At 41.3% G+C, this 26,928-nt stretch overlaps 2 protein-coding genes across 8 annotated transcripts in view; one reads left to right on the forward strand and one right to left on the reverse strand.

Moving 5' to 3' along the window:
- The window catches only part of DKK3 (dickkopf WNT signaling pathway inhibitor 3), a 46,343-nt gene extending 41,836 nt beyond the window's left edge, over positions 1-4,507 (forward strand). For all 5 annotated transcript variants that reach the window (XM_032166603.2, XM_032166604.2, XM_032166605.2 and 2 more), the window contains exons 6-8: positions 524-668; positions 1,657-1,813; positions 2,935-4,507. In XM_032166603.2, the coding sequence (XP_032022494.1) occupies positions 524-668; positions 1,657-1,813; positions 2,935-3,157 (525 nt within the window). In that variant the 3' untranslated portion in view covers positions 3,158-4,507. The remainder of the gene's footprint in view (positions 1-523; positions 669-1,656; positions 1,814-2,934) is intronic.
- Positions 4,508-8,413: 3,906 nt separating this feature from the next.
- USP47 (ubiquitin specific peptidase 47) overlaps positions 8,414-26,928 on the reverse strand; it is a 124,215-nt gene continuing 105,700 nt past the window's right edge. For all 3 annotated transcript variants that reach the window (XM_032166601.2, XM_032166599.2, XM_032166598.2), the window contains 8 exons: positions 19,490-19,665; positions 19,054-19,134; positions 17,537-17,652; positions 17,059-17,177; positions 14,707-14,837; positions 12,618-12,665; positions 12,397-12,527; positions 8,414-11,558 (listed from right to left, as the gene is read on the reverse strand). In XM_032166601.2, coding sequence (XP_032022492.1) covers positions 11,384-11,558; positions 12,397-12,527; positions 12,618-12,665; positions 14,707-14,837; positions 17,059-17,177; positions 17,537-17,652; positions 19,054-19,134; positions 19,490-19,665 — 977 coding nt within the window. In that variant the 3' untranslated portion in view covers positions 8,414-11,383. The remainder of the gene's footprint in view (positions 11,559-12,396; positions 12,528-12,617; positions 12,666-14,706; positions 14,838-17,058; positions 17,178-17,536; positions 17,653-19,053; positions 19,135-19,489; positions 19,666-26,928) is intronic.

The raw sequence follows: 26,928 nt of genomic DNA on the forward strand, positions 1-26,928 counted from the left end.
CACTGCTATTGCACCCCCCAGCCAACCCCACTCGGTACCATCACTGGGCACAGCCGTAGGGACCTCACTTTGCTCTCTAACTGCCATGCCCTATGTGGCTGCAGGACCCCGGCACCCACAGGCCATCCTCATCTTGGGCCGGCTTGGGCCTTAGTTTAATCGGCTCATCATTGGGCCCTGCCTCTTTGGGCCTGGACCTAGGGACCTAAGGAAAAGAGGGAAGGGCACAAGTTTGTGGGACCACAAAGACCCCCTGCTGTTCTTTGCAAAATCTTAAGCTGTGTAGAAAGACTCAGATCCATGAGTCCTCCCGGTGCCATTTTTCCAGTGTTCTGACCCCCATGTCTTGCCAGCCAAGCTCCCACCTCTGTCCCATTGACTTTCACTGAAATCTCAGCTTGGTCTACCTGTCTCTACAATGGGAGGATGCAGGTTGGCCTATCTGTGGTATCTTCAGGCTGGGCTCTCAGCAGGCCCCCAGTCCCTAAGCTGCTGGCTCTAGGCTCTTTCCACCTGTCCGCAGCTCTGCACCCGGGACAGTGAGTGCTGTGGAGACCAGCTGTGTGTCTGGGGTCACTGCACCAAAATGGCCACCAGGGGCAGCAATGGGACCATCTGCGACAACCAGAGGGACTGCCAGCCGGGGCTGTGCTGTGCCTTCCAGAGAGGTGAGTGGCTTCCCCTCAGATGCAGGAAAAACCCTGTCGCAAGCTCCACCAGACTGGACCTCCTGGAGCCACGTCCATGCCAACCACATGGATTCGCGTCCCACCTCTTGGGTAGCCTCCCGAATGCTCATCAGTGTGTGCTGCACTCCCACAGCCTCTGCCCGGAGTGGGAAGACCACCTCCTTTTTTTCCCCCTTGTTGATGCTCAGAAAAGTTAAATGACTTCAGGATGCAAAATCCCAGATGGGTGGGACTAGCAGCCCCCTCCCTCCCACCGCTCCTTATTTCCCAGGTTCCTTTTCCTGTGAATCACCCGCTTCCACTCCCATCTTCCATCCTCACTGCCTCTCCCAGGTGAGGCCTGCTCAGGCTGTCTCTGCCCCCACTAAGGTTTTTGAAAAATTCTCATTTGCCGCCTCCCCAGCTCTGCATCCCCAGCCCATTAGTCCTCCCCGTACCTGCCGCCTCCGTGATCTTCCTAAAGGGCTGCTTTTTGGGTGTTGCTCCCCTGGGACCTGCAGCAGCTCCTGTTGTCTCCCACGTTGTTCAGACCCCTTAGGCTGTCTTGCGAGGCCTCATGCAGCTCCAACTTACTTGCCCTCCTTTTCTCTCCACTACTCCTTGGCCTATTTGGGAATTTCACCAGCCCTGACATTTTTCCACTGAGCTCAACCCCAGGCCTTTGCTGGTGCTGTCCCTGGGCCTGAATGCCTTTGCCCCACTCTTAATTTCTCCAGACTTTCTGGCCCTCAAAGTCCAGCAGAAGCCCACCTCTTCCAGGCAGTCCTCCCTGCTTCAGCCCTACCAATCATTCCCTCCTGAGCCCAGGCTGCCATTCTTGTTTCCTGTCATTCCATATCTTCAAACTAACCTGCACTTTGGGGTTGAGGGTGGGAGGTAGGAGGTTATGCTCCATTTCTTTGCCCCTCCCCTTGGAGCCCTTCTACCCTACACAGGGCACACAGGGGTGACTCTGGGCTGGTTCCAGGCCTGCTGTTCCCTGTGTGCACACCCCTGCCCATGGAGGGTGAGCTTTGCCATGATCCCGCCAGCCGGCTTCTGGACCTCATCACCTGGGAGCTAGAGCCTGATGGAGCCTTGGAACGATGCCCTTGTGCCAGTGGCCTCCTCTGCCAGCCCCACAGGTGAGGCCCCCTTACCCTCCCTCTCAGGGAGCCGAGGGCTGAGGAGGTGCCATCCAGCAGGGGCACAGGAGCAGGAGCAGGTTTTCTCTGGGGGAGATGTAGATTCCCTTCAGGATTGGTTTGAGAGGTTGTTGGGTCATGCAGATGGAAGGGTCCAATCAGCAGTCGGTTCTAAGGGTCTAGAGCCCAGGCTGCCCAGGAGGCACAGATCTGGGGCTCATCTAGCTGGTGGCTGAAGCTTCATGAGTGGATGGTCCAGGGAGAGGGCATGGAGGGAGAAAAGCCTGGGCCCCCTCCCGAGACCTGTCACAATGACAGATAAGCAGAGAAAAAGGAGCTGGCAGAGAGGCCACGGGGAGGCCAGGAGTGGCCACCAAGGTGGAGGGCACAGCCCACAGTGTCTGAGGCTGCTGAGACTCCATGAGGCATGAGGCTCAGGCCTGGCCAGCTTCTCAGGGCACATCTCCCTGTCCTCCCTGCATCCTCTACTCAATCTTCTCTCCCAACAGAATCCAGGGCTGCTGGGAAGACAGACAGAACTCCCATTCCCTATGGCTGTGTGCAGTGGCTCACACCTGTAATCCCAGAGCTTTGGGAGGCCAATGCAGGAGGATTGCATGAGGCCAAGAGTTTAAGACCAGCCTGGGCAACATAGGGAGATCCCATCTCTACCAAATACTTAATTTTTTTTTTAAAAAGGAATTCTTCCTCCCCATTCCCACAGAGGTCCATGGCTCCCTGCATGTGGCTAGACTACACCCCAGGGTCAGGCTTACTCCTGCCTGGAGGCCCAAATGGGCCAGGGTCTTTGAGGAGCTGTGGTGCTGCTATATAGCCCTCGGGTCCTGCCCCTGGGCTGCAGGGCCTGAGAGTCACAGGAGGTCGGGCCTGCGCTGGAGGAGGGGAAGCTGCCTCCCGCCAGCACATTCTCCCAAAGTGAGCCTCCCTCAGCCATCATTTTAAGACAGATATTGACGGGAAGTGAAGTGTCTCTATTGAAGAGACAGGAGAGGAGGGGGCGTGAAGGTGAGGCTGGGAGCCTCACAGAGTCAGGGCACCTTCGCTTTTGGCCTGGGCAGGCTCCCACGTTTAGATCCTGGCTTTGTCCCATCTCTCCCCAGCCACAGCCTGGTGTACGTGTGCAAGCCGACCTTCGTGGGGAGCCATGACCAAGATGGGGAGATTCTGCTGCCCAGAGAGGCCCCCGATGAGTATGAAGTTGGCAGCTTCATGGAGGAGGTGCGCCAGGAGCTGGAGGACCTGGAGAGGAGCCTGACTGAAGAGATGGCGCTGGGGGAGCCTGCAGCTGCCGCCGCTGCACTGCTAGGAGGGGAAGAGATTTAGATCTGGACCAGGCTGTGGGTAGATGTGCAATAGAAATAGCTAATTTATTTCCCCAGGTGTGTGCTTTAGGCGTGGGCTGACCAGGCTTCTTCCTACATCTTCTTCCCAGTAAATTTCCCCTCTGGCTTGACAGCATCAGGTGCTGTGCATTTGTTCAGCTCCCCCAGGCTGTTCTCCAGGCTTCACAGTCTGGTGCTTGGGAAAGTCAGGCAGGGTTAAACTGCAGGAGCAGTTTACCACCCCGTCCAGATTATTGGCTGCTTTGCCTCTACCAGTTGGCAGACAGCCGTTTGTTCTGCATGGCTTTGATAATTGTTTGAGGGGAGGAGATGGAAAGAATGTGGAGTCTCCCTATGATGGGTTTTGGGGAAATGTGGAGAAGAGTGCCCTGCTTTGCAAACATCAATCTGGCAAAAATGCAACAAATGAATTTTCCACGCACTTCTTTCCATGGGCATAGGTAAGCTGTGCCTTCAGCTGCTGCAGATGAAATGTTCAGTTCACCCTGCATTACATGTGTTTATTCATCCAGCGGTGTTGCTCGGCTCCTACCTCTGTGCCAGGGCAGCATTTTCATATCCATGATCAATTCCCTCTCTCAGCACAGCCTGGGGAGGGGGGTCATTGTTCTCCTCGTCCATCAGGGATCTGAGGCTCAGAGACTGCAAGCTGCTTGCCCAAGTCACACAGCTAGTGAAGACCAGAGCAGTTTCATCTGGTTGTGACTCTAAGCTCAGTGCTCTCTCCACTACTCCACACCAGCCTTGGTGCCACCAAAAGTGCTCCCCAAAAGGAAGGAGAATGGGATTTTTCTTTTGAGGCATGCACATCTGGAATTAAGGTCAAACTAATCCTCACATCCCTCTAAAATTAAACTGCTGTTAGGAACAGCAGTGTTCTCACAGTGTGGGGTAGCCGTCCTTCTAATGAAGACAATGGTATTGACACTGTCCCTCTTTGGCAGTTGCATTAGTAACTTTGAAAGATATATGACTGAGCGTAGCATATAGGTTAACTTGCAGAAACAGTACGTAGGTAATTGTAGGGCGAGGATTATAAATGAAATTTGCAAAATCACTTAGCACCAACTGAAGACCATTATCAACCACGTGGAGAAAATCAAACCGAGCAGGGCTGTGTGAAATATGGTTGTAATATGCAGACTGCCAACACTGAAGTCCACACCACTCCACAAATGTTTTCAGGTGTCATGGACTGTTGCCACCATGTATTCATCCAGAGTTATTAAAGTTTAAAGTTGCACATGATTGTATAAGCATGCTTTGAGTTTTAAATTATGTATAAACATATGTTGCATTTAGAAATCAAGCATAAATCACTTCAACTGCTCTTCTGTAGTTCTTGGATTTCTTTTCCCTTTTGACTTTGAGTAAATGTAAAATCCTTCCAGCCAGAAAAAGTAAAATAGAAATGACCCGTATTAAAAATTCTTCCATAGAAGCAAATTTTCCACACAACTGAAGCACACCTCTTTCAGCATCAAAATATTTTAGAAATCTTAACTATTTTTGGATGGGAATTTGTCTTAAAGAGTGTAAATGCTTCACTGCCTTCTGAAAGGACAAATGGAATATGTATGACTCTTTTTTTAGGGGAGCCTTCTTTAATCAAATGCAGTTCTGGGCCATAACACAGTAAGATCCTCAAGGACCATAATGTTAGAGCTACTATATTGAAGTCAGCTGCGTGGCAAGTGCCAGATTAGGCAGTCTACCTATATTCATTCATTTAATCTTCACTGAACTCCATGAGCACTTTCTTCATTTCACAGATGAACAAATGGAGGTGCAAAGAGATTGACAGAGTAGAACTCGGACAAAAACAGCATCTAGTACAGTATGTCCAGGTTATAGTGATTATTTTAAGATCAAATAGGGAGCTGTTTTCTATTCAATGTCAAAAACCATCAGGATCACCCTACATTCTGGTTACTCAACAGGTATCTACTGAGAGCCTCCTCAGAACCAGGTGCTGTGGTATGCTCTGGGGTGCCAAGCTGACCCAGATAGGGTCCCTACCTTGAAGGCATCCCAGGCTAATGGGGGAGACACAGCCAGAGCAAGCAATGACAAAGACAGTCAACCCGATGTGAGAACAGAGGTGTTACGGAAGCCTCAGTGGAGCACTTGGGGAGAGCTGGCATGGGAACTGGCTCTTGAAGATGATAGGAGTTTATCAGGAAGCCAGAGGGCACAGGAAAGGGCTTTCTGGGCCGTGGGCAGAGGGAGGGAGGCACAAGGGTCAGGTGCCATGTAGGGGAAACTGCAAGTCATTTGCAGTGGATGGAAGGCAAGGAAAGCTTGAGGAAGCATTTGGAAAAGAGGCAAAAAATTATGTCATCCAAAAAATAATTGAAAACATTGTGGTAAATGAGATAAAACTAGGTTCCCCCATAGTTGTATATGTAGGTATAGTAGGCTGCTCCATTTCGTCATGATAGCCACAAACTTGTAAGAACATGAGAGGCTTTGCAAAATACTTAGCTGAAGCCAGCATCTGAGTAGCATCTGAGTGTCTCCTTTACTCAATCCTGAATGAAATGTGGGAGGGGCTGGGTGGAGGTGGTGCTTGAATACCTTGCTGCTGCTCTCTCCCAAAGCCAGAGTTCCTGCCAAGCTATGGCAGATGCTGTCAGGTAAACTGCTCAACAGCTGTTCCCAGTCCCTCCAGCAGCTAGGGCTGGCCCCATGACCCAGGAAATGTAAGGGGAGGGCTCCCAGAGTTTCTGGAATTTTTTCCCAATTGACAAAAGGAGAGTGGCAAACAAGAATGGAGCTCCTGCCCTCCATCCACTTCCCCTGCCTTTGAGTATGGTGCTCAGGAGGCGACATTTGGCTCTGGGGCAGCCATCTGGTGATCATGTGATCAACAGGGCTGCATTCCTCTGGAAGCTCTGGGGAAGAGTCCATTTCCTTGCTGTTTTTTAGCCTCTATAGGTCACTGGCATTCCTTGGCTCATGGGTCCTTTCATCTTCAAATCCTGCAATGACAGTTCTGTCCTTCTCAGGTGCCAGCTCTCTGGCTTTCTACAGCTGGGAAAGTTTCTCCACTTCTGGGGACTCACGTGATCAAACTGCGCCCACCTAGATAATCCAGAATAATCTTCCCAAGTCAAGGTCCTTAACCTTAATTGCATCTGCAAAATCTCTTTCGCCCTGTCAGGTAAATGATCACAGGATACAGGGTTTAGGATGTGGCCCTACCACAAAAAAAAAGTCTTTTGAGTCCTCGACATTGAGGAGGAAACCAATCCTGGTCTCCACCATCTCTGGACATCTTAAGTAAACCACCGATACTATTATTGATAACGCTGGTGTTAGCTTTTCTGTTATTTGAAGCCAAAAAGCATTTCTGACACAGGAGCTATTTGCATGATGAACCATAGCCTGCAGGAGAACAAAGCCCGACTGGTTCTCTGGGCCTGTGGGGAGGGAGGATGAGGTTGAAGAGGGAAGGGAGGGGCCTGCTGTAGTGTGAGGGATGAGGACAGGATGAGAAAAAAGGCATTAGGTATTCCTGTGGTCTGCGCATCCTCTCCAGATACTCAAGAAATGCAATTCAACTATTTGGAGATTACTTTTGGATAGCTATGCTTGGTTTCTAAATTCAGGGCAAACAGCCATGGAGCTAGGCCCCTGCACACAGGGTTTGCTGAAAGTGGCCACCTCAGCAGCAGCAGCAGCAGCACAATTGCCCTGTATAAAGATGACCGAGGGAGGATGAAATCCCCTTTTGGGAGACTGTGGTGTTTGGAAAACAGATTCTTCCCCTCCCTGACACTCTGTTGAGGGAGGAGATTAGATTTTATTCCCTTGGCTGAAACCTCTGAGGGGAACTTTTTGAGACATTCGTGGAAGATCAAATTGAGGGTTGAAGACTTGGTAGGGGCTACTGCAGCATGGGATAGTGGTATTCACTGCAGAGAAGTGTCTGCCAGCAGGAGGTTGGCAAAAGACGCAGTCAAATTTCATGAGGGAGCACCGATGCTGTTAGGAGTTGGGTCCTTTGCTGATAGGACCTGCAGGGCATCTACCTTCATGTCTACAAAAAAGTTACTAGTGACCAGGCAGAAGGGGACAGTAACCTCACCAGCCCCACTGCTAAGAGGTGGTTAGCACATGTCTTTCCCCCACTCTTCCTGGCCTCTTCCACCACCAGCCAAGCTGGTACAGGAGTTGGCAGGGACAGCGTATCTTGGAGGCACTATGGAGGTTGAGGGGAGCTTTGAATGAAACCACTGAACTTTAAGATAAGATTGTCTTAATAATGCAAAATGACTTAAAAGTTACAGGATTGCACTGAGCACTTGATAAGCCCACTGCCCAGTGGGAAACTGTATTTGACAGAACAATTGGCACAGTTATGAAAAAAATGTAAGCATTTGAGTATTTCTATCTCCATAAATTATACTCTTCAAGCAGGTTACTTAAGCATTATAAAAGAGGCTGAAAACAGGTGGGGAGAGGGCAGGTGGGAAACATGGAAAGCAGAGGGAAGGGGAGCTTGGTGCCCACCTGTGTGAGGCAAGGTTTTAGGGTCCAATAACAATTTCTGACCTGGTGAGCTGACACTCACAGTTGAGATCAATTCTCTTGTACAGGTGAGCTGGTGAGGAGGTGGAAAGGGGCAGTGCCTGTGATGGAGAAGGGGCAGAGCATTCCTCTCAACTCTCTTTTGCCCTCCTAGCTTGACCTACTGATGGCTGCACTCTTCTCTAAATAGTAACACATGCTCCAATGCATGCTTGAGTTTGTGCAGTATTCTTGTTTCTGAAAGTCAATTTGTGACAATTAATGCTGTATCTAACCAAATGATCACAGCCTCCCTCTTCCCCATGGGAACTACAATCAAGAAGCATCTTCCAATTTCACGTACACTAAACCTAGGTGGCCACAAGCTTCATTTGGGCCACGAACTCCTTTGAAACCCTCATAAAAACTGTCCTACTATCTCCCTGGTAAATCACACATACACACAGTTTTGCCTTTCAGGACATATGGCCTTATAAGATTTTGACTACTAGTGACCAAAATGTTGATGTTTTTCAAAAATTACACAGAATTGTTAAGATGGAATAGTTTTATTTAGCAAACAAAAAACTTGCTAATTCAGAGTATCCTCTAGTCCACGTACTGTGGTTTAGACTACATGTGCAAAATTAGGGCCTTGACGCTGAACAAAATAAAATCCAGAGGAAGAACTACAGTATCCGATCAAAAAGGAAGTACTAGCAAATGAACCAGAATAAAAGATTTTATTATATTCCATACATTCACAGGTCACTTCCAGATTTAGTAACAACACTGCAATGCTATGATGCTGTGCGGTCATTTAGCTTAAACCACAGTGTAAGTTGGTAGCTCTCTCCTGCTCTCTTGGCCTCTAGATGTATCACAATACAATTCCTAACTGTGGCCTGGCAACCAATGCTTATTTCACTGGATTATTTCCTGACTGGGACATGGGTTCATCGCATCTTCCCAGAATTTTAAAGTACCTTCCCTTACATTGTAAGAGATGACCAAACACTCTAGTGTGAGGGCTGCTTCACACAGTTTTTATCTATCATGATTGCTCTTCCTTACATACACATCCCGTACAGACCAGCTACACATGGCATGGTCCTGAAACCACAGCTTTTGTTTCTTTGGCCAGAATGCACCCCTCACCTTGAGTGCCCGCCTTAGAAACACAGGTACTTGGTTCTCAAGGGTGTGCATGGTTGACACAAGTTCATCTGCCCCAAGGTAAAAGCTCTTCAAAATCTTTGCATGACTTGTGGGCAGCAGGGTCACAACTTGTTGCATGTGACCTGCCTCAGCCTCAAAAGATAAGAGATCATGAGGCTCCACTGCCCCCGGGCTCAGGGAACTTGATCCATATCGCTAGGGCTCTGCCTGTTAGGTTATGGATGCTCACCTGATTCTCTGAAGCAGAGGGAGGCTGACACAGATTAGCTTTTATTGAAATTATTAAAGTGCAACATTGTGTTTTCACTCTATCAGGCACTGAAAAGCAAGAAGCTTTTAATATTTTCTTTTCTATAATGAAATATATTTTCTTTACTCTTATTTGTATCTGTAATACACCTGCAAGTAGAAGCAGCAGTTAAACACAAAACAAAGAACAGAGCAGAAGGCACAGTCTAAAGAGTGGGTATCAGAAGAATTTTACCATTTACGCTCATAGGAATACTAAACCAACCCCAATCAGACCAAACTCCAAAGCCCATTTTGTTTACAAGTCTGCCTCTTCTGTGCGATAGCAAGTCAGTCCTTTAAAGCAGAAACCCCATTTACTAACCCTATATCCCAAGTAAGCAGGCCTGTATCAGAACCAAATAGCTGTCCTCTTACATCAGAAAATCTGTGATCTGAAAGACAATTCATCACAAGTGTTTCCAATTTTCTTCTGAGAACATCACCAATCCCACTAATGCAAACTCAGAACATTACTTCAGTCAAATTTAGCTAAATGCTATAGCTTTCTTGAAATAAAAATTAGCCAGAAAAATACCTTAGAAAAGACTTTTTTTTTTCATTGTGGATTCCAGGAGACTTTTAAGACATTATGGAATTCTCGGTGATTATATTCAAATGGCAGAGCCACATTTGCTAACAGTATTTTCTAATTTTATCTTTCTTATAAGAAAAAAAGGGTAAAAATCGGATCTGAAATACTGACAGGGTTCCCCAAAGTTAGATATTAACACATCTTTTCATTTCTCTTATGAGAACTTTACTGTAAATATACCTTTATCATAGAAATGAGATATCCAATACACATTACAAAATGTTATATTTAAAGATGACAAATCTATTCTTAACCCAGATTCTTCATCCACAGAAGTTTAATGACTAAAATAACACAACAGAATGAACAAATGTTTTATTGGCATGTTCATTGTTGTAAACAGCATCTGGCATGAAAAAGTTTTACCAAAACCTTTTTTATTGATTTTTATAAATTGGATGGTATTTCAAAATTTATGTAGAATTGTGTTCATTTACTTTTATTTAGCAAAGCAAAAACTTGCTCATACTAATAAACTCTGCAATGAAATCATGTTGACTGCATCAGTCTGTACCATGACCTGACCTCACTAGCAAGTTTATTCAGAACAATGTTAAGACGTTTCCCAAAAGTTAAACTACATGTAACTACAAATTGGCTCTAAAAATTAAAACAGGACTTACAAGCATTCTAGAAGATTCAAACTTGAAGTAAATCTTCAAAACTAGATGTACAAAGAGAAAAAAATTGAAGCTGCTGAACAGAGAAACCTCATTAACAAGGGCAACGACAATCCTATGGGACCTAGCACTGAGGAACCTCACTGAGGATTACATTTACATAGATTGCTGTACTTTTCAATGTACACAAATGTACAGAATGAATGATACGTGAAAAGAATAACCATGGCAGATAGTTGAACTGCAATTATGATAACTCAACAAGATCAATTTTATTTACATGCTGAATAAATGAATGAAACATATTCTCTACATCCATAACTTAAGTACAATCAGTTATAATTACAACACTGCAGCAATTTGAGCTGCCACCTGCTGGGATCGGTCTAAGGGAAACGTTTTGATGTTCCAGAATAATGTTCTTAATAATCTGCAAAAAATGAAACAAAAACACAACTTCACAATTCCTTACTGTGTTACGGCTGGTTCTAAGAATTTCTTTTCTTCAGCTCCTGTTTTTGCTGCTTTCCAAGAGTCAACACACGTTGGATTTACTTCTGAATTGTCAATGAGGTAATGTGTGTATCAGTGAAATAAACAGAAAATTCATTCATTCATGGCCTTTGCACAGCTTTTATTATTAAGCTATGAGCATCCTGTTTGAGGCTAGTTTCACTAGCGGCTATGTGCACATTTGTCCGCAATAAAAGAAGTTTACTCATTCCCCTGTCCCCTTTTCTAATAGAAGGTTTGCTTTTTTTGTTTTTTGTTTTTATTGTTTTGCACATCCCTTTTCACTTTACAGTACATTTGACTATAGTGCACAACATGATTCCGAGTCAAAACAGTGGCCCATTGGGCACTGAGCTTCTGATTGGTGTAGGGCAGTCCAATCAGTGCTGGTGTCACTGGGTTACCCCAACCATGTCTGGCCAAAATGGCACTACCCAGTGGTAGTGAACCATCTAATTAAAACCAAAACTCCCCCAGGGAAAATGCTACACTATCAGAGTCAGTCTTGAGTCAGATCTTTATTTGGTGCTCCATCCAGATATATTTTTAGTGCTTTCTCTTTACGAGGTGAGTATGTTACACGATATCCAGTCTTCTGCAGTCGACTGCTTTCTTTTTTCATCAATTCATTTCTTTGCTCATCTGTCAATTCCATTAATTCTTCTGTTTTATCCCTACATATAAAATATTAATCACATATTAGTCCAGTAGAGCCCTCCACCTCTATTAATGTATGCTTGAATGCTATGATGCTCCTCAGCAAGATAATGCAATCTGTTACTGGTGAAGTAATATTGTTTTATATACTGAGATGTCCCAGATTTCCAAGGTGTTTATCACAGGAACACATTGCTTACTTCTGAAAGTGGCAGAGAATAACTTCCATGTTATTAGCAGTAGTAACAGCTATCATTATTGAACATCTATAATAGGCACTGTGCCAGTTATTTTACATGCGATAGCTGTAATTCTCATAAAATCCTGCAAGGTAGACATCATTGTTGCAATTTTATAGATGAGGAGCTAGGTAAATCAGAAAGCTAGTTTTGAATCCAGATCTGTGAGGCTCCAATGACTATTCTTTTTCCTCTACATCTGTGCTGTCCAATACAACAGCCATTAGCCACATGTGGCTACTGAGCTTGGAAATATGCCTGGTTCCTATTGAGATGTGCTGGAAATATAACAGACATACAATATTTCTAAGACTCAGTACAATAAAAAAATGCAAAATATAAATGATTTTTTATACTGATGACATGTTGTAATGATCATATTTTGGATATACTGGATTTAAAATATTTTTTAAATTAATTTCACCTGTTTCTTTTTATTGTTTTTAATGTGGCTACTAGAAAACTTCAAATTATAATCATGTTTGGCTGTCACTGTATTTCTACTGGTTAGTGCCACTCCATATCATAAAAACAATAAAGATATTTCTGGAAAATAAGATATTTATGCACACCAAAAATGTATTACTAACAGCAACAAAAACATTGTGAATGTTACCTATAAAATATGACCGCACCATCATCACAGATATAAAGAGGCCAGACATTCAGGGTAGAAACTTTGGGATTCCAGTCTAAATCTTGATGAATGTCAAGGACAGAAATATCACAGGGAAATGTTCCTCTACCCTAAAAAGAAAAAGAATGAATGAATAAATCATGCCACTAGCTGTGTTTATCATGCACAATACACAGATGCAAACATTCTCAGGGCTTTACCTTAGCAAATTCAATATCATCCAAAGGAATCCCACTGATTTCACTAAGCTGTAAAATAAAACATTTTATTTGAGTTCATTTAACAAATAAACTTGCTTAGAAAAGTTATTTCCCTTTTACCCACAAACAGAAATACCTCGGTTTAAAAAATGTTTGATATAAAAAAATTAGAAAAAGCAGAAAGCGGCCACCCTGCAAATACCATGTCCCAGAAATACCAAGTTAGTATATTCCTTCCAGACCTTTTCCTATGCATACACAAACTACACCTACACATTTCTAAAACATGTAAAATTAGATTAATATCTCTATATAATAATTCTGTTCCTAGAGGAATAGGATCCAAAGTGACCACATTCTCTTCAACAACTGAACAATATACATTTTATCTCCTGTTGATGGACACTGAGACTGTTTTCAGTTTTTCCAAGTTACAAAGCTCTACTGTATACTTCCATGAATATCCTTGCACATGGTGAAACCCCATCTCAACTTAAAATACAAAGAATTAGCTGGGCGTGGTGGCATGTGCTTGTAGTCCCAGTTACTAGGGAGGCTGAACCAGGAGAATCACTTGAACCTGGGAGGCGGAGGCTGCAGTGAGCCAAGATCGCGCTATTGCATTCCAGCCAGGGCAACAAGAGTGAAACTCCATCTCAAAAATAAATACATAAATAAATAAATTCTTTTTTCTTGAGACAGAGTCTCACTCCATCACCCAGACTGGAGTGCAGTGGTGCAATCTCGGCTCACTGCAACCTCCACCTCCTGGGTTCAAGCAGTTCTCCAGCTTCAGCCTCCTGAGTAGCTAAAATTACAGGCATGCGCCACCACGCTTGGCTAATTTTTGTATTTTTAGTAGACACAGGGTTTCACCACGTTGGCCAGACTGGTCTCGAACTCCTGAACTCAAGCGATCTGCCTGCCTCGACCTCCCAAAGTGCTGGGATTACAGGAGTGACCCATGGCACCCAACCTGCAAATACTTCTACAGATCGAATTCCCAGATGTTTAATTGCAAATCCGAAATACTGACAAACGATGCCAACTGAACTTGAAAAAAATCATATCAATTTATACACTTATCAAAGGTATATATTGTCTGTATCCCCTAAACCTTGAGAACTCTAGGTATTTTTTGATTTGCTAAATCTTCACCAATTTAAGAGTGAAAAATAACGTTATTCTTTAATTTGTATTTCTTTTTCTATAAATTGCCTATTCATGCTGTCTTTCTTAAAATTAGATTTGTTCCATCTTTTTCTTATTAAGGTAGTAGCTCCTTATAAATTATGGACAGCATGTTTAATAACTGCTTCAAATAATTTCCTCCTAGTTTATTGTCTTTTCGCTTTGTTTATGAGTTGCTTTTTAAATACCTTTTTCTTTGGCTGTGCAGAGGATAGGTTTTTATGTGGTCTATAGTTTCTTTTTTTGGCTTCTGGTATTATGCTTACAAATATCTTTCTCCAGGAATATGAAAATATTTTTAGTATTTAATATTTTACATATTTTCACCTAGTACATTTACTTTTTTTATATAAAAAGTATATAAAATGTATATATATTCTATGTACATTTAGAATTTATTTTTGTGTTTAGTATGAAGTATGGAAATAAATCTTTTTCAAAATGCTCATTGTGCTAGTACCACGGATTGACTAATTCACCCTTTCCCCAGAGATCCTTAGATATCCCATCTTAAAATGCAAAACAGACCTTCATCTGGATTCTCTACACAATTCGACTTCATTTGGTTTTTTTAGACATACAGCAATTCACTCTAGTAACTTCTAACTAATTCTAACTACTTAGGACAAAATTGGTCCAAGTAATAGAAAGTGAGGTTCCACTTGTGAATGGCCAGAAGCCAAAGTAATTTTTCAAAGAATCAGGAGCCTGAACAACCAGAGTGTGCCACAAGGTGTGACAGAAACCAAAAAGAAAGGTTGCTGCACCAGCGTTTGGTACTACTTCCTAGGTTTTCTCTTACGCAACACAGGAAAAATGTATTGTTTATATATATTTTATAAATATTATGATATACATATACAACATAAGATACATGTTTTGTTTAAAATGAACTTACCTTCTCTCGCAATTCATCAACACTACTGCTTTCCAATACAACCTCCTGGAAGGGATCCAACTTCATCTCTGAAGGCTTCCACCGTCTTGACAAAACTGCAAGCTGTGACATGGACTTCATCTTCTCTACCCCTAAGAATATGTAAGATTAGGTCATCATTCTATTTCCTCTGAAGGTTCAAAATTTGACTTTTCCCTTAGTGCCTTACTAAACAAAAAGATTTACTTCAAGTGTTACTCTTAAAAAGTGGGCACAAGAAAAAACCCAATTATCCCAAGGAGTTTTTGAGAATGAAATATTTACTCTCTTCTCTCCAGTCTCAGAAGATAATTCCTCTCTTCTTCAAACCAGTACTCCTAATTCCACTCCCTCCTGACTCCTGTTGAACACTGCATTACCAATTACTCTCTTCTCTGGCTCTCCAATCTTTGTTTCTCTATTGGCTACTACCCCTATCTAAAATCATAATCAAATCAACTTCACTTTATCCTCTTTCTTCACTCAAGCTATTATTAATCCTTCTCTTTCCATTTACTCCTCAATTTAGTGATTCTTCAAAATTGTCACTTTTCCATTATGTCACTTTTCAAGCATCAACTCAATTGTCACTTTTCTCTGGTGTACAGAAGAAGAACTTCTACTGATTCAGTCCCTTAGTATCTATTATTTTAGAATGACAGGTTTGCAGTTCTGTTTCTTCCACAGACTGTGTGCACCAATAAGTGGTTCTTACTCATTTTTGTAGCACAAGGGATTAGCAGTGTCTGGCAAATTACAGGTCAATAAATATCTCTTGGATTTAATCACATGACATTTCTTACTCAACTATCTTGATGTGAAAATATACTGAATTAATACTGATGCAGGCACCCACCATCTAGTACCATTTTCAGATGAATCCATCTCTGCTAATACATACTGAATCCTTACAAGGGTGACTTCTTTGTCATTTATGATCTCTTCCTGACTTACCCAGGCACAGTGATTTTCCCTAAGACCCCAGATACTCAAAGAAATCACAATCTGGAGCACTTGCCTACACATCATAGTAGACGGTATCCTAGTTGTTCCTTACCTCCCAACTTAACTTGTCAATTAACCAGTATTTCAACCATTTAAATTTATGGTTGAATTAGACCTGAAACAGCCTGAAATACATGAGGTGTTAGTATTATTGAGCTCTCTAAAAACTAGTATAATCTTGTAACAAAATATCCAGAATTGATATTTTACTTTCTACAGAAGGAAAATTAAAATTTTCCTAAGCAACAGCAAAGAAAGAATATAGAACTAGTTGTTTACCTTGATGTGATCTTCTAAAAGCCAACTTTCCTCCTATAAGCCTCCCTCCAAACACCAATACTTTAAATGTGCCAATGTTGACAACGAAAACTGGGAGGTGTGACAAATAGGTCTGCTACTTGGACCTCCTCAAGGTCACTGTTATGGGTTGAATTGTGCCCCCCACGAAAAGACATGTTGAAATCCTAATCCCTAGTACCTCAGAATGTGACCTTATTTGGAAATATGGTCTTTACAGTGATACTCAAAGTAAAATAAGGTCTTCAGGGTGGGCCCTAATCCAACAGGACTAGTGGTTTATGAAAAAGGGGAAAACAATACAGACAGACAAGCCCACAGAAAGAACACCACATGAAGATGAAGGCAGAGACTGGGGTGATGCATCTACAAGCCAGGGTTGCCAATGATGGCCAAAAACCACAGAAACTAGGAGAGAGTATGGAACAGATTCTCCCCCACAGCACTCAGAAGGAACCAACCCTGTTGATAGCCTGATCTCAGATTGTGAGACAATACCCTTCTATTCTTTAAGCCACCTGGCTTAGGACACGAATAGTCATTGTTCTTGAGTCTCTGATAAATTATCAGTATCATGTCTTCAATACAAAATAAGCCATAATAGTAAAAAAGAAACTAAAGAACAAACGTGGCTAAGAAAATATTAGCAGAGTTTTCTTAAAATGTATTAAAAATCTAACTTTGTAATTTCCTTGTAAGCGGGAATTAATATTCTCAACATTCAAAAAAATAATACTTAAAAGGCAAATGGGAACCAGAGAAAGATAGCAGAAGGATGAAAGACACTGATTATTCTTTCAAAAACAACTTAAGCAGTTACACTAGGACACAGGGGAAGAAAATAAAACTCCCAGGGATAAGACGTGGTAGGAATCACATCAATCCACAATAAGGATATCGTTATGCTTAATATAACACAAAACACAATAATGTATATTAGATTCCTCTTAACTCATTATTTGATTAAAAACTATAGGCTTCTATTAGTTCTAGAGTATTTCTGATACTTCCCCCCCAAAATATTGAAAATACCATCAAGAACTTCAAGGAAAACTTCCCAGTTGCTGGAAATATTAATATCTTCTTCATAAATATGATAATCCAAAAAGACAGTGCCAGGATTCTTCCATGTTTTTTTCCTTAGACGAAACCTACAAGTGTGATAAGACATTTAAAACGACTATAATTTGAAACTCTCAATTTAAAGACTGACACTAATCTGACACCAAAGAAAAATGAACTATGTTCAAATACAAAAGTCAAATAATGAGTTGTTAAAATCTGGGGAAATAAAGAAATGTTCCCAGTAATTCAAATTTAGAATCCTGCATAGGAAATCCAAACAAAATTTTAATACTCTTGCTTAGTCCTATTAAACTAATCTGTCGTACTAAAATTCTGAATAGTACAGGAAATTTTAATTCTCCTAGTTTTAGAAAATCATACCAGTCCATTTCAACTGATCACATAGTCTTTCTTCAAATCGCTGATGACATTAATTTTACTTTACCTTTCAATACTGAGCTCTAAACCACATTGCTCCCTGAGCTGAGGAATTAATTCCTCTTTTGATTGCCGTACAGTCATTCCTTTAGCAAACACAGCATCTAGCAGAAACTTGCATGGCTAGAAATACAAACATAAACAATCAGAGCTTGAATTACATATTAAGTACATTAATATTAACACATTAAAATAAAAATTACCAAAACATTTTATTTGCAATTAAGGGCCTGAGTTTCGGAGTCTAACTTCCTTTTTTGAAACCTTAGCTCCACTATTTATGAGCTCAGCTATCTTGAGCAAGTTTACTTAAAAATCTCTGTGTCTCAGTTCTGTAAATTGGAAACAGTATCTTCCTCACTGAGTCATTGTAAAGGTTAAATAGGATAACACATTTGTATTTTCCTTCTTATAACAGTTATAATTTTGAAAGCAAAAAGAACCACTTTTATGGACTAAAATGAGGGAAATGTATACTAATTCTCCAAATACATTAACCAATTGTCTCAAAAGAGACAGTTTCCACAAACTCAGATTAAATATGTAAGTCAAAATGACTGTAATCGGTCACATTAAGATAAATAACAGGTGCCAGATAAAATATCTTATATGAATAAAGGCCCTTTATGATAAATTTATGGTTTTCACATTTGTCTAGTTCTTCAACAGGATGCTATAACATGTTATAACAGAATGCTATAACATGTTATAACAGAATGCTATAACATGTTATAACAGAATGCTATAACATGTTATAACAGAATGTTATAACAATAGGATGCTATAACATTCTGAAAATATGATCTTTGCCTTATTCTTTTGGGTATTTGTGGTAAGGCTAGTATACCACAGGACTAAAATATTTTATTGATTACTCCTTAAAAAACACGGCCTGTTTAGATTATTCACCCACACCGTTTACAAGCAGTGACCTTGACCAAGATACTTAACTTCTCTGTGCCTCAGTTTCTTCATCTATAGAATAAGAAATAGTGCTTGTATCTTAGTTAATTGATGATTAAATGAGTTAATATTTGCAAGCACCTAAAGCACACAGCAGACATTATATAAATGCTTGTTACATACTAAAATGACTTTCAACTGCTATTCACCTGTAGCATTGTATCATTGTTTCCAGAAAGCAAGCACACACACACAAAAATTTCTTTTCCTTTTAAAAGCAGGAAAATTTTGTCTCATTTCAGCATTTGTAGCAACACTTCAGAGCACAGGGATGACAAACAGTGGTCTGAGGGCCAAGTTCACTGCTGCCTACATTTGTAAATAAAATGTTGAGACATAGCCATCTTATTGGTTTATTATTGTCTATGGCTCCTTGTGCTAGAATAGCAGAAGTGAGTAACTGCAACAGAGGCAGTATGGCCTGCTAAACTACAAGGCCCAGAAAAAATTTGCTGACCTTTGCTTCAGAGAAATAAAATGACTATGAATAAAATCTCTATATTGTATGTTTTTAGTAACTGTAAAAAGTAACCTTATATTGTTCTTAAATGTATTACTTACCTCTTGTTCATTGACCAAAAGCTGGTATACTTTAACTCTGTATTCTCCTTTTTTAAGTGCTCTCCCCAGCCTAATTGTAATCTATAAGTTAAAAACATTTTTTTAGACATGCTGCCTCAGCAGAATAAACAACCCATTCTCATCCCATTTTTAAACTTTCCAAAATTCTCTAGATTATAGGCTCTCTGAGAACAGGTATATCTTTTACCTCTGAATCCCCAGCACCTAGAATAGTAACTGACACACAGCTAACATTTCACAAATGTTAGATGAGTGAAGAAAAATAACAACAAAAAACCCCCCAAATTACCATTAATCATTAAAAAAAAAAATCCTTCCAGTTTATCTACTTCACCTTACTTGGAAGTAGTAAAAGCTGTTCTCAAATCTATCATTTAAAATAGACTCTAACTACTCAAAGATTATTTTAATCAACCTTATTGTCATCAGAAAATGATGAAAGTGTCTCATTCAGCCGGACGCTCTCAAACTCTTGATTGCTGGCATACACTCGAAAGACCTTGAAGTGAGAGGACAAAACTCCAACAAAGGGCTCTAAATGTTGTTTGAAAGCTGCCAGAGTAATTCTTTTATCAACATGCACCATCAACCCTAAGCACAAAAAAAAACAAAACAGGAACAAAAATGTAAAAGAAACCTCTGAGTATAAATAAAACAGATCATATACTTTTTATTACACTGTATGCAGGAAAGAGTACCCCTTTTCAGTTAGACTTTAGCTAATATACCACACTGAATGGACAAAAACCATGGACACAGAGTTTCTGATAGGTTTTATCTGACAGCTTAAAATGTTCTGAGCTATTTAAGTGCTTGTTTCTTTGTTTAGGCTGCCAAACTCAAAAACAAGCTTCTAGGAATTCTTTTAAAATATATACACTTCTAGCTCTACACAGTAATAGTGTAAGCTCTGGTGGTTCCAATCCCACCTCTTCTGCTTACTTACTATATGGGACACGGCGCCAGCCTCTGTACCTCCATTTCCTCACTAGAAAAATGGAGATGATAATAGTGCCCACCTGAGTGTTGCAATGTGACTTCAGTGAGGTAATTCATTTATCATGCTTTCAGCACAGTGCCAAATAATACAGCGTGATTGCCTCAAAAACTGTTAGTAATATTATTTAACTTTCAGATTTTCACTAGAAAAAAATGTCACGATTGGCATACTAAGATGTCTGATTTATCATGTGGTTGGGCTGTAATTAACAGGAACTGTATTTAAATGGATCAGAAACTCTTACCTCTTCCCGGCTTAAATTTAAGCTCTCTTGGTATTGTAATAGGATTATCTTTGATGAGCTTCATTTTTCCCTAATGCTTATTTTAATCTTTTGTCCCTAATTTTATAAGCCACTCATGAGGACACATCTGGAATGCTTCTATTGACTTTGGTCTTCATATTGTAGTAGAAAGCAGAAACCAGACTCTCAGTTAATAAGGCAGTGCTGCCTTGCTGCCTCAGGCCACTGGACCTCCCTGGCTCTAAGCCTCCCTCCATGTTAGGTCTGGTTTTTCTGCTAAAGCTACATGGAAGGTAAAGGACGAGGCCTTAAAAAACTCCTGGTAAACCAACATTCCCATGTCATATCAACACTTGGGTTGAATTTTTCTCAGATGACTTGTCAAATAAATTAATGTTCATTGTTTTCCTGGCTATAAAATATAGGCTCATTAATAGAAATTGTGACAAGTACAAACTAGAAGAAAATATGAAGAGGGTGATGAGCTTTATTTACTATCTACCTTTTGAGTTTTGAGGCAGTATTTCTCTTAATTTGTTTAAAATGTCACTTTTTAAGCTTTAAGGAGTGCCCTTCTATGTCAATAATACAGCTTATGGCAAATAAGCCTCTGTCCATGCTATCCAACAAGGTACTAAATTTCTTAACAGAAGGGTGTAATGCAAAAATTACTTGATTAGAAATGGAAGCCTATGGCTAGATTTCAGTTTTGTCACTTTACTCCGATAAATGGCTGTAAGCAGGTCATCCAATCTCCCTCAGCCTGTTTTCCCATGTGATCATAACATATAACATTGTTGTGACAAATGTAGTAAAAGTCTTTTCTAAAGCATTACTCAAATACAAGCTTTTATTGCCATTTTGGTTTCTTTCCTAACCTCTAGTAGTGCTGTGTCATAGGAAGACAAAAATGTTTATTGGTTACTGATATAGTTTAATATGGTGATTATGACCAACTGGTTCTGGAATTTGATGGCCTGGCCTGAATGAATTCCTGGCTCCTCTTCATATATTAGATTTGTGACTCTGACTTTTTAACTTTTCTGTACTTCAATTGCCTTTACTATAAAATACAGGTAATAGTATTGAAACCTCAAAGTTATGTTCTGGGGTCAATACATGTAAAATGTTTAGCATAGCTTTGGCAAAGAGTGTTAATTTATTGGCTATAATTACTTTGTAGTTTTAGAGATTACTATTGTACCATTTTTCCTATCTACCTCTTCAGACTGAAGAGTCTATGTCTTCACAGAACAACCTTAAAATATATTTAAGATTTTCCTTTTCGGTCCTTTCTCTTATGTATTTCTTCTTTTATTCTTTTTCCTTTTCTTTTCTTTTTTTTTTTTTTGAGACAGGGTCTCGCTCTGTTGCCCAGGCTGGAGTGCAGTGGTACGATCATAGCTCACTGCAGCCTCTCTCCTCTGGGCTCAAGTGATCCTTCCACCTCAGCCTCCTAAGTAGCTAGAACTACATGCACATGACCACGTTGGCTAATTAAAAAAACTTTTTTTGTAGAGACAGGGCCTTACTGTGTTGCTCAGGGTGGTCTCTAACTCCTGGGTTCAAGCAGTCCTCTCACGGCCTCCCAAAGTGCAGGGACTACAGGTGTGATGCACTGTAACTGACCCTTACATATTTCTTAAGTGAAGCGGTAACCAAAATTGTACAGAGAAACTTCAGTGCAAATGCACTACCATCTTTATTTATCTTGGCTTTCTTGATTATACCCAAGTGCCTATGAACTATAACTAGTCCTACCAGGACAGTGTTCTCAGAGAATGATCTCTAATTATTCTCTGAAACAACTCTTGGATTATAACTGCCTTAAGGACCATCATTTTAAGTATAGTTTGATTACTGCCTGAGTGAACTGCCTATACTGTGCATAGTGCATCATTCTTTAAATATCAAATTCATTGTCTATCTGTTCTTCCTTGCCATTTTATCACTCTGAAGAATGTGTATTATTACTCATCATCCACATGTTTTCCCAGGGACCTTCTTTCAGATGACTGAGGAGCTGCAATGAATCAGTCTTAGTACAGACTCAAGAAAAACCTGGTTGCCAGCTGCTATCCCTACTCCCCTATCTCCAAACCAGTTTTCTACACGAGAAGACATTTTCCAGGGTCATATTTTCTTTTCAAACAAGACCTTTTCTGTGGCTTCTAAAAGTCCAAATACATAAGTTGTAGTGAATGGTTTCTCTTCTTCACCATGTTTACTATTTCAATGAACACTAGTAAATTAGCCTAGTATGAATTTCCAAATATGGTCAACATTCTCCATTTAAAAGATTTTATTAACTATTCTAGGATGAAAATGAGACTTTTCAAACTATAATTCTAAGTATTCCCATCGAATTTTTCCTACGGTTGAGACCATCATCCAGTCAAATTTTTAGCACATCATTCTAAAATGAACCAATTAAAAGAAATTTCTGAGGGTGGAGCCAAGATGGCCGAATAGGAACAGCTCCGGTCTACAGCTCCCAGCGTGAGCGACACAGAAGACCGGTGATTTCTGCATTTCCATCTGAGGTACCAGGTTCATCTCACTAGGGAGTGCCAAATAGTGGGTGCAGGAGAGTCAGTGCAGCGCACCGTGTGCCAGCCGAAGCAGGGTGAGGCATTGCCTCACTCGGGAAGCGCAAGGGGTCAGGGAGTTCCCTTTCCTAGTCAAAGAAAGGGGTAACAGATGGCACCTGGAAAATCGGGTCACTCCCACCCTAATACTGCGCTTTTCCAACGGGCTTGGAAAACGGCACACCAAGAGATTGTGTCCTACACCTGGCTCGGAGGGTCCTACGCCCACGGAGTCTCGCTGATTGCTAGCACAGCAGTCTGAGATCAAACTGCAAGGCGGCAGCGAGGCTGGGGGAGGGGCGCCCGCCATTGCCCAGGCTTGCTTAGGTAAACAAAGCAGCCAGGAAGCTCCAACTGGGTGGGGCCCACCACAGCTCAAGGAGGTCTGCCTGCCTCTGTAGGCTCCACCTCTGGGGGCAGGGCACAGACAAACAAAAAGACAGCAGGAACCTCTGCAGACTTAAATGTCCCTGTCTGACAGCTTTGAAGAGAGTAGTGGTTCTCCCAGCACACAGTTGGAGATCTGAGAACGGGCAGACTGTCTCCTAAAGTGGGTCCCTGATCCCCGAGCAGCCTAACTGGGAGACACCCCCCAGTAGGGACAGACTGACACCTCACTCGGCCAGGTACTCCTCTGAGACAAAACCTCCAGAGGAACGATCAGACAGCTGAATTTGCGGTCTCACGAAAATCCGCTGTTCTGCAGCCACCGCTGCTGACACCCAGCAAAACAGGGTCTGGAGTGGACCCCTAGCAAACTCCAACAGACCTGCAGCTGAGGGTCCTGTCTGTTAGAAGGAAAACTAACAAACAGAAAGGACACCCACACCAAAAACCCATCTGTACATCACCATCATCAAAGACCAAAAGTAGAAAAACCTACAAAGATGGGGAGAAAACAGAGCAGAAAAACTGGAAACTCTAAAAAAGCAGAGCACCTCTCCTCCTCCAAAGGAACACAGTTCCTCACCAGCAACGGAACAAAGTTGGACAGAGAATGACTATGACGAGTTGAGAGAAGAAGGCTTCAGATGATCAAACTACTCTGAGCTACAGGAGGAAATTCAAACCAATGGCAAAGAAGTTAAAAACTTTGAAAAAAAAAATAGATGAATGTATAACTAAGATAACCAATGCAGAGAAGGGCTTAAAGGAGCTGATGGAGCTGAAAGCCAATTTTCGAGAACTACGTGAAGATTGCAGAAGCCTCAGTAGCCGATGCGATCAACTGTAAGAAAGGGTATCAGCGATGGAAGATGAAATGAATGAAATGAAGCGAGAAGGGAAGTTTAGGGAAAAAAGAATAAAAAGAAACGAATAAAGACTCCAAGAAATTTGGGACTATGTGAAACGACCAAACCTACGTCTGATTGGTGTACCTGAAAGTGACGGGGAGAATGGAATCAAGTTGGAAAACACTCTGCAAGATATTATCCAGGAGAACGTCCCCAATCTAGCAAGGCAGGCCAACATTCAGATTCAGGAAATACAGAGAACGCCACAAAGATACTCCTCGAGAAGAGCAACTCCAAGACACATTAATTGTCAGATTCACCAAAGTTGAAATGAAGGAAAAAATGTTAAGGGTGGCCAGAGAGAAAGGTCGAGTTACCCACAAAGGAAAGCCTATCAGACTAACAGCTGATCTCTCCGCAGAAACTCTACAAGCCAGAAGAGAGTGGGTGCCAATATTCAACATTCTTAAAGAATAGAATTTTCAACTCAGAATTTCATATCCAGCCAAACTAAGCTTCACAAGTGAAGGAGAAATAAAATAGTTTACAGACAAGCAAATGCTGAGTGATTTTGTCACCACCAGGCCTGCCCTAAAAGAGCTCCTGAAGGAAGCACTAAACATGGAAAGGAACAACCGGTACCAGCCACTGCAAAAACATGCCAAATTGTAAAGACCATCGAGGCTAGGAAGAAACTGCATCAACTAACGAGCAACATAACCAACTAACATCATAATGACAGGATCAAATTCACATATAACAATATTAACTTTAAATGTAAATGGACTAAATGCTCCAATTAAAAGACACAGACTGGCAAATTGGATAAGGAGTCAAGACCCATCAGTGTGCTGTATTCAGGAAACCCATCTCACGTGCAGAGACACACACAGACTCAAAATAAAGGGATGGAGGAAGATCTACCAAGCAAATGGAAAACAAAAAAAGGCAAGGGTTGCAATCCTAGTCTCTGATAAAATAGACTTTAAACCAACAAAGATCAAAAGAGACAAAGAAGGCCATTACATAATGGTAAAGGGATCAATTCAACAAGAGGAACTAACTATCCTAAATGTATATGCACCCAACACAGGAGCACCCAGATTCATAAAGCAAGTCCTGAGTGACCTACAAAGAGACTTAAACTCCCACACAATAATAATGGGAGAGTTTAACACCCCACTGTCAACATTAGACAGATCAACGAGACAGAAAGTTAACAAGGATACCCAGGAATTGAACTCAGCTCTGCACCAAGTGGACCTAATAGACATCTACAGAACTCTCCACCCCAAATCAAGAGAATATACATTTTTTTCAGCACCACACCACACCTATTCCAAAATTGACCACATAGTTGGAAGTAAAGCTCTCCTCAGCAAATGTAAAAAAACAAATTATAACAAACTGTCTCTCAGATCATAGTGCAAACTAGAACTCAGGATTAAGAAACTCACTCAAAACCGCTCAACTACATGGAAACTGAACAACCTGCTCCTGAATGACTACTGGGTACATAATGAAATGAAGGCAGAAATAAAGATGTTCTTTGAAACCAATGAGAACAAAGACACAACATACCAGAATCTCTGGGACACATTCAAAGCAGTGGGTAGAGGGAAATTTATAGCACTAAATGCCCACAAGAGAAAGCAGGAAAGATCCAAAATTGACACCCTAACATCACAATTAAAAGAACTAGAAAGGCAAGAGCAAACACATTCAAAACCTAGCAGAAGGCTAGAAATAACTAAAATCAGAGCAGAACTGAAGGAAATAGAGACACAAAAAACCCTTTAAAAAATTAATGAATCCAGGAGCTGGTTTTTTGAAAAGATCAACAAAATTGATAGGCCGCTAGCAAGACTAATAAAGAAGAAAAGAGAGAAGAATCAAATAGATGCAATAAAAAATGATAAAGGGGATATCACCACTGATCCCACAGAAATACAATCTACCATCAGAGAATACTACAAACACCTCTATGCAAATAAACTAGAAAATCTAGAAGAAATGGATAAATTTCTGGACAAATACACCCTCCCAAGACTAAACCAGGAAGAAGTTGAATCTCTGAATAGACCAATAACAGGTTCTGAAATTGTGGCAATAATCAATAGCTTACCAACCAAAAAGAGTCCAGGACCTGATGGATTCACAGCTGAATTCTACCAGAGGTACAAGGAGGAATTGGTACCATTCCTTCTGAAACTATTCCAATCAATAGAAAAAGAGGGAATCCTCCCTAACTCATTTTATGAGGCCAGCATCATCCTGATACCAAAGCCTGGCAGAGACACAACCAAAAAAGAGAATTTCAGACCAATATCCTTGATGAACATTGATGCAAAAATCCTCAATAAAATACTGGCAAACTGAATCCAGCAGCACATCAAAAAGCTTATCCACCATGATCAAGTGGGCTTCATCCCTGGGATGCAAGGCTGGTTCAACATACGCAAATCAATAAATGTAATCCAGCATATAAACAGAACCAAAGACAAAAACCACATGATTATCTCAAGAGATGCAGAAAAGGCCTTTGACAAAATTCAACAACGCTTCATGCTAAAAACTCTCAATAAATTAGGTATTGATGGGATGTATCTCAAAATAATAAGAGCTATCTATGACAAACCCACAGCCAATACCATACCGAATGGGCAAAAACTGGAAGCATTCCCTTTGAAAACTGGCACAAGACAGGGATGCCCTCTCTCACCACTCCTATTCAACATAGTGTTGGAAGTTCTGGCCAGGGCAATCAGGCAGGAGAAGGAAATAAAG

The sequence above is a fragment of the Hylobates moloch genome, unplaced genomic scaffold (genome assembly GCF_009828535.3).
Source record: "Hylobates moloch isolate HMO894 unplaced genomic scaffold, HMol_V3 SCAFFOLD_11, whole genome shotgun sequence".
Classification (NCBI taxonomy): domain Eukaryota; kingdom Metazoa; phylum Chordata; class Mammalia; order Primates; family Hylobatidae; genus Hylobates; species Hylobates moloch.